Source organism: Mytilus galloprovincialis, chromosome 10 (genome assembly GCF_965363235.1).
Source record: "Mytilus galloprovincialis chromosome 10, xbMytGall1.hap1.1, whole genome shotgun sequence".
NCBI classification, from domain to species: domain Eukaryota; kingdom Metazoa; phylum Mollusca; class Bivalvia; order Mytilida; family Mytilidae; genus Mytilus; species Mytilus galloprovincialis.
The window spans coordinates 53,598,135-53,605,985 of NC_134847.1; the positions used below are offsets into that span (position 1 = coordinate 53,598,135).

The 7,851-nt window shown below is 33.7% G+C and overlaps 1 protein-coding gene across 2 annotated transcripts; it reads left to right on the forward strand.

The window, feature by feature from the left end:
- Positions 1–226: 226 nt before the first annotated feature.
- Positions 227–3,123, forward strand: LOC143047837 (serine/arginine-rich splicing factor 2-like). 2 transcript variants are annotated; one of them, XM_076221133.1, is made up of 2 exons: positions 227–786; positions 1,540–2,037. In XM_076221133.1, exons 1-2 carry the CDS (start codon positions 353–355, stop codon positions 1,541–1,543), a joined length of 438 nt encoding a protein of 145 aa, XP_076077248.1. In that variant the 5' UTR covers positions 227–352; the 3' UTR covers positions 1,544–2,037. The 2 variants fall into 2 exon arrangements, with proteins under 2 accessions (XP_076077248.1, XP_076077247.1); XM_076221132.1 differs by lacking the exon at positions 1,540–2,037 and adding an exon at positions 2,566–3,123 and having other exon boundaries at positions 233–786.
- Positions 3,124–7,851: the final 4,728 nt, after the last annotated feature.

The following is a 7,851-nucleotide window of genomic DNA, read 5'->3' on the forward strand; positions in this document are numbered from 1 at the left end:
CTTATTGTTTAAGTGTACGGCACTCGTTTGATGTAAATGATTTTATCCAGCGGCTAATAAGATTAAGTTACATAGCTAAGATTTAATTAGTTAGAATAGTATTGTCTCAATTTGAATGACACGTGTCATGCCTTTTTAGGGATTATTTAATGTAAAACTCTTCAGCATAAAATACAGTATGATCAAATAGTGCATTTAAGATTTAATGTTGCTTTATGTCTTGCATGAAATCAACACGATATACAACAACGACTCACCTGTCACGTGGCAATATCCAAAACGAGATTAAGGAAGGAAGCGGACAAAGAGATCGATTTGGTGAGCGCGGTTGACAAATTTCTACAGAATCAACATGAGTTACGACAGGAGGCCAACGGATACAGAGCGTATGTCATCTTTAAAAGTTGACAATCTATCTTACAGAACAACACCAGACGATTTGAGAAGAGCATTTGACAAGTATGGCGACATTGGAGACATTTACATTCCACGAGACAGGTTCACGCGGAAAAGTAGGGGGTTTGCCTTTGTAAGGTTCTATGACAAACGGGATGCCGAAGATGCAATGGATGCTATGGATATGCAGATGTTAGATGGCAGAGAACTAAGAGTGCAGATGGCAAGATACGCCCGACCCCCAGACAGGAGTCGAGGAGGTGGTGGTGGTGGAGGTAGAAGAGGCGGTTATGGCGGCGGTGGTGGAGGTGGCTATCGTGATGGCGGTGGAAGAGACCGAGATAGCAGGGATAGTTACAGAGACAGAGACTATTCCAGAAGATCACGCAGGTATAAAAATATTCTTAAAACATTTAAGGACTTTATTCAGTTAAAATCCACTATAAAACAGTCTATTTTGCTTGGACTGACTGACAAAAATAACCGTCCACCTGTCTGTGAAGTAAATCTGGAAATTGATTGGAATAGATTTGGGTAACGTTAATACTAATTTAATCACCAAAATGCTAAAAGTACATGCTAGGTTATTTTTAAAAACTGGACAACGTTTGGTAAATTTATAGAGTTTTGAAAGTATAATTGCATATAGAGAGACCTCATGCTTGCATTGGTATGATTGAAAGTTTGCATAAATGCAAAAGTTAAGTATAAGAAGAAACTAAGGAGATCAATGACATATGTCGTTTAAACCTAGCTGCAGTTTCAGGATTTAGTTTCATTATAATAACATACATACATTTAGGAATCTTAATGTGTTAATTTTTGCAGAATATCAATTAAAAATCAAGTTTATATTCTCGCAATAAATTGTACATTTATTACATACTCATAAAGAGTATTCTTCTGACAAAGAAAAGTACTGCTACAAGTACAATGTGAGTAAATACTAAAATAGTTCACCCTTTTTTTGTTATAAATAATTTTAACTATAGCAGGTGCACATGCCTCATTTAGGCTTTATAGACATTTAAAATTTTATTTTATGTTGACAGATTTGGAACATTTGGTATTTGTGAATTATTTTTGAAATATATTAAAAAAAAATTAAATAATTCAATGAAACTGTCATTTTCTTTTGACTAGTTGAAATCAGTAAATGTGAGCAGAAATTGTTCTCAGTCTCAAAATGCTGCATTAAAGTGTAACCTGTCCTGAATCAGCAGGCAGTCAGTCAGTTTGCGGTCCTGTTAAACATAGAGCTAGCAGGCAGGCAGTTGATCTCCAGTCCTGTTAAACTTAAGACCTGGCAGGCAGTTGTATTCAGTTTTTAAAAGTTAGCTGTCCTGTAATCAGTCCTGAATCAGCAGGCAGTCAGTTGGCCGTCCTGTTAAACATAGAGCTAGCAGGCAGGCAGTTGTATTCAGTTTTAAAAGTTAGCTGTCCTGAATCCTGTTAAAAGTTTCAACCTGTTCTAATCCTGTTAAAGCATTCAGTCACATGTGTCCTGCATTTATTATTTGAGTAGCAGTGTTTGCTTGTAAATGAGGACTAAAAAGCAGCAGTTTTTACAATGCTGAGGCAGTGAAGGGGTTGTTAGATTACTGTACTGTTTCAAAATTACTGCATTTAGTGTGAATATAGGTAAGTTGTGAACAAAAGTTCAACTAATATTGAGAGAGATCCCCAATGTTGTGGTAAACATATTCACGTGACGTATGTACAACTCCTGGAGTGTTTATTTTATTATAATTGTATTTACCTAGCTGAAATTATTAAAAAAATGAAAACCTTGAGAAACCTGATCTTATTCCAAAAAATGCAGAGTTCAGGACCCATGCATCAATTTTGACATTTAACATTGCCTTATTCTAATCTATACATAAAATATAACCATATCCCAATCCTTATAAACAGTTCAAGGGAAAAAGTCTTAAAAGCCCAAACTGAGAGAATTGCAACAAGATTGTTGGTTAAGCATGGTTCATATTACACAACTGACTTTTTTTCAGAGAAAATTCTGCTTGGTATAGAGGATTTGTATATGCAGCCAAAGTGAATAAAAATCCCAAGTTATTTTGAAAAGTTGAAACATAAATCTTACCTTTTATTAAACAGCTTTGTGAAGTACAAGAAAATTATGTAAACTAAACATACTCTTTATTTTTACAGATCTAGGTCAAGGTCCAGATCCCGTTCAAGGAGTCGTTCCAGGGGACGTTATTCCAAATCTAGAAGTCGATCAGAGAGCCATAGTCGTAGCAGGAGTCGCAGCAGGAGCAACAACAAAAGTATCTCTAAATCAAGATCAAGATCTCCTGAGTAAAATAACACACTGGAATTGTGTATTTGAGTCATTGTTAAACATTTTAAATAATTTGTTGACACCTAAAGGCTTCGTTAGCTTGTGTGATTTCATGTTACCAAGAACAATGATTAGTTGGTAGAGATAGCATCAGTAGAGTATATTTGATGACATTTTAAGATATCATGAACTTAACATTGTTCAGTGCTGATAAACAATTGATGTGAATAATTCATCAAAAATTTCAAGCCAAAAATGTATCAATTTTAATTTGGTGTCATGAAAATATATTTAAAACAAACACTTCACATCTTTCATTCATTTTTAAATGTACATTTCATTTTTTAACAACTTTCATAATCATATTGTGTATGTGCATTGTTTGTATTAATGTTATATTGTTATAATACATTTATAAAGTGGAAGTCTTTTTTAACAGCTTTATATTAGTAGTCTATAGTACATGTATAAGTAAGTAGATGTTGTATGAGTGCCAATGAGACGACTCTCCATCCAATTTACGATTTGTAAAAAGTAGACTGTCATAGGTATAGTAGCATTCTCATCCTGAGTGCAGATTGTCATGAGAAACATGCTTTAACAGGTCAAACCTAAGACTTGTATTAGCTGCTACTCTGTCATGAGAAACATGCTTTAACAGGTCAAACCTAAGACTTGTATTAGCTGCTACTCTGTCATGAGAAACATGCTTTAACAGGTCAAACATAAGACTTGTATTAGCTGCTACTGTCATGAGAAACATGCTTTAACAGGTCAAACCTAAGACTTGTATTAGCTGCTACTCTGCTCAACATCGTTACATGCAGAATTTAGAAGAATAGTTTTGAATAAAGATGTTTCAAATTGGATTCTGAATATTAATGTGTCCAGGTTAGGGTGACATGACTTCATATTAAAAAATACTGTTCAGTTTGTTTATCCATTACAAAGTATAAGAACATTTATATCATATGGCAGTTTTCTGTCCTGAATATGTATTTACTTTGGTACTACCGTCAATATGATCATCTTTATTATTCTACCAGACGTTAAAATAGCAAACAGGAAGGCATGGAATATTCTTCCACAACAGATGATAACATGTTTCTACACTATTCACTCACAAGCCCAGGGTTCAAATCCTAGTGTGCAATTATAGGTGACTGGATGGCTTTCAACATTACGAAAACCTACTGTAAACCGACCAGAGTGCACATACTGAAATGTCTCACCTCCTTTACTAACTTGATTTATGTTGATAGTATTAATTATAAGCTTTACTACAACTATCATAAACTTAACAGGATCAAAGAAAATGAGTTCAAGGTCAGATGGACCAAATTTGAAATTCAAATACACCTTACAATCATTCCATACACATTATATTTTTGAAATATTGTCGACCTTTTGCACATCTGAGAAACAAACTTTACCAGGAAAACTGCATTGAATCAATTAACCAAGAAAATGAGGCCAAATTCACGTGTACACCTTACAATAAATACCTTAAATATAGTTGACATTTTGGATAGGGTATCGAAGAAACAAACTAAACCAGGAAAACATAAGATGGACCAATACAATAAAAATGAGGTCAATTAGTCTGATGATTATTGCCAGACTGACACATACCTAACAATCATTCCATACATATATAGTTGACCTATTGCTTATAGTATCAAAAATAGACACCAAAACAAACTTAACGATAGTAATGAACCGTAAAAATTCGGTCAATGTAAAATAAAACATGTACAATGTAAATTTTCATACAACGAATACGGTTGATCTAGTGCATACAGATTTATAAAAACGGACCAAAAAACACAAACTTTATTTCACCACTGAACTTCAACCATGAAACTGAGTTGAGGTCGGTGACTACCCGCTGGACATGTACATCTTAAAATTATTCCATACACAAAAAATATAGCAGACCTCTAACAGTATAAGGAAATCGAAAAAAACCCACAAAAATAAGAACTATAACCATTGAACCATGAAAATAGGTCAAGGTCAGATGACTGCCAGTTGGACATTTGCACCTTGCAATCCTCTATACACCAAATATAGTAGCCATATTTGCTTATAGTATCTGAGATGCGACTTACCCACCAAAAATTAACCTTGTTAACTGATCCATAAAACGAGGTCAAGTAAAACATGTCTGACGGGCATGAGCTTACAAGGTACGCACATACCAAATATAGTTATCCTATTGCTCATAACAAAGATAGAAATTAATATTTTGCAAGTTCCGTTGTCACCGAACCATGAAATTGAGGTCAAATACAATGGACATGTCACAGACGCAAATTTCATAACATAAGGCATCTGTATTTATGCAAAGTATGGAGCATCATGAAGGTCTTCCACCTTCTAAAATATAATGCTTTTAAGAAGCTAGCTAAAACCGCCGCAAGATCACTTTGTCGAGCTTTCTGCGACTAAAGTCACAGCCTCGACAAAAACTAAAGGCTTTATAACACCAGGGCCATGACAAGCTTCTTTTAGAAGTGAGGCAACACAAATTTTCGGAGAGGGGTCTCGGGCAGCTGAAGGCCCCCAGAAGCTCTGAAAAATTGACTCAAAATCGTGCATTCTGATGGTTTCCCAGACTCTTTCTTTCTCTGAAACGCAATTAATTTTTATACGACCGCAAAAATTGAAAATGTTTTGGTCGTATATTGGTATGATGTTGGCGTCGTCCGAATACTTTTAGTTTTCGTACTCGAACTTAAGTAAAAGTGAATAGAAATCTATGAAATTTTAACACAAGGTTTATGACCACAAAAGGAAAGTTGGGATTGATTTTGGGAGTTTTGGTCCCAATATTTTAGGAATTACGGGCCAAAAAGGGCCCGAATAAGCATTTTCTTGGTTTTCGCACTATAACTTTAGTTTAAGTAAATAGAAAACTATGAAATTTTAACACAAGATTTATGACCACAAAAGGAAGGTTGGGTATGATTTTGGGATGTTTGGTTCCAACAGTTTAGGAATAAGGAGCCAAAAAGGGCCCAAATAAGCATTATTCTTGGTTTTCGCACAATAACTTTAGTATAAGTAAATAGAAATCAATGAAATGTAAACACGAGGTTTATGACCACAAAAGGAAGGTTGGGATTGATTTTGGGAGTTGAGGTCCCAACAGTTTAGGAATTAAGGGCCAAAAAGGGGCCCAAATAAGCATTATTCTTGGTTTTCGCACCATAACTTTAGTATAAGTAAACAGAAATCTATGAAATTTAAACACAAGGTTTATGACCATAAAAGGAAGGCTGGGTTTAATTTTGGGAGTTTTGGTCCCAACAGTTTAGGAATAAGGGGCCCAAAGGGTCCAAAATTGAACTTTGTTTGATTTCATCAAAAATTGAATAATTGGGGTTCTTTGATATGCCGAATCTAACTGTATGTAGATTCTTAAGTTTTGGTCCCGTTTTCAAATTGGTCTACATTAAGGTCCAAAGGGTCCAAAATTAAAAATGAATCCTTGGGGTTCTTTGATATGCTGAATATAAAAATGTACTTAGATTTTTGATTATTGGTCAAGTTTTTAAGTTGGTCAAAATCGGGGTCCAAAATTAAACTTTGTTTGATTTCATCAAAAATTGAATAATTGGGGTTCTTTGATATGCCAAATCTAACTGTGTATGTAGATTCTTAATTTATGGTCCCGTTTTTAAATTGGTCTACATTAAAGTCCAAAGGGTCCAAAATTAAACTAAGTTTGATTTTAACAAAAAATGAATTCTTGCGCTTTTTTGATATGCTGAATCTAAACATGTACTTAGATTTTTGATTATGGACCCAGTTTTCAAGTTGGTTCAAATCAGGATCCAAAATTATTATATTAAGTATTGTGCAATAGCAAGAAATATCTAATTGCACAATATTGTGCAATAGCTAGAAATTTTCAATTGGAGTTATCTTTCTTTGTTCAGAATAGTAGTTAAATCAACTTAAATCATTGTTTTATACAATATACAATGTATATTCACTTTTACTACCAACTGATAAATTAAAACAATCTTTACCATTCAGTGATAACAAGCACTTTATTTTACATTTTAATATTTTATGATGTATTTAAATGAGTAGTTATTGTTGCAAACTCCATTAGAAATTTGAATTGAGATCAGTTTTGGAAAAAGGGAAAGGGGGATGTGAAAAAAAAAATTGGGGGGGGGGGGGGACTTGTCTCATTTCAGATTTCATAAAAAAAAGAAAATTTCTTCAAACATTTTTTTGAGAGGATTAATATTCAACTGCATAGTGAATTGCTCAAAGGCAAAAAAAATATTTTAAGTTCATTTTTTTTTTTTTTGGTTTTAATAATTATTTCATTGTTGAAGATCCTCCACCGACTATTAAGATGAAGAACAGGAATAAAAATGCTGACCGTTGAATTTTTCTATTTAATGACTTTTTGTGAGAGTATGTCCGTTGCACCTTTACTCCCTATTCCTTTATTTTTCTGTATAATAGTTTTCCGACAGATAAGTATATTTATATATATTCATCGGATTTTGATTGATTTATGGATGTCATTTAAAAAATACATAGCCCCGACGTTGCTACCCATTACACCGGGGTATTTAAAGAAAAATTGAGCCAAGGCATACAAGGTTTTAATCATGGGTAATATCGTATTTGATAGGTTAAAAAAATAACGGCACCATGTCAAAATCAGAACAAAGTATAGAGAAAACAACTTATCGTGCGAAAAGTCTCATTCTAGAATGACACAGACGAGAAAAAAGGCTTGCATTGAGGCATATTTAACTGTATCTGTGATACAATTATTTCAAGATTGATAGAAAAGATGAATTCAACAATGTCACTCGATGATTCATTTAGTGAAGGGAATCATAATATATTGCGGAATGTAAAAGTTAAGCGAAAATGTTAGCTTCTCTCTATGTTTTTTTTACAAGCTCATGGACAAATTCTGACTGATATGACTAAAGGATCAATTTAGCAACTTGCCAAGAATAACACAGTTGTTTTTCATAGGAATACCATATTCTCAATAAAGTTCTTAATGATGTTAGACTATAGAGACGGAACAGAATATTTAGAGTAAATTTGAACAAAGATTTTATGGCATCATATTATATATAAAGCGGTAATGGAAGAAGCAAACACATATA

Excerpts from the sequence above, each read along its gene's own strand:
- LOC143047837 (XM_076221132.1), top strand. The coding sequence starts at position 353 with ATGAGTTACGACAGGAGGCCAACGGATACAGAGCGTATGTCATCTTTA. Across the intron at positions 787-2,565 it reads TATTCCAGAAGATCACGCAG|ATCTAGGTCAAGGTCCAGAT; the intron begins GTATAAAAATAT and ends TTATTTTTACAG.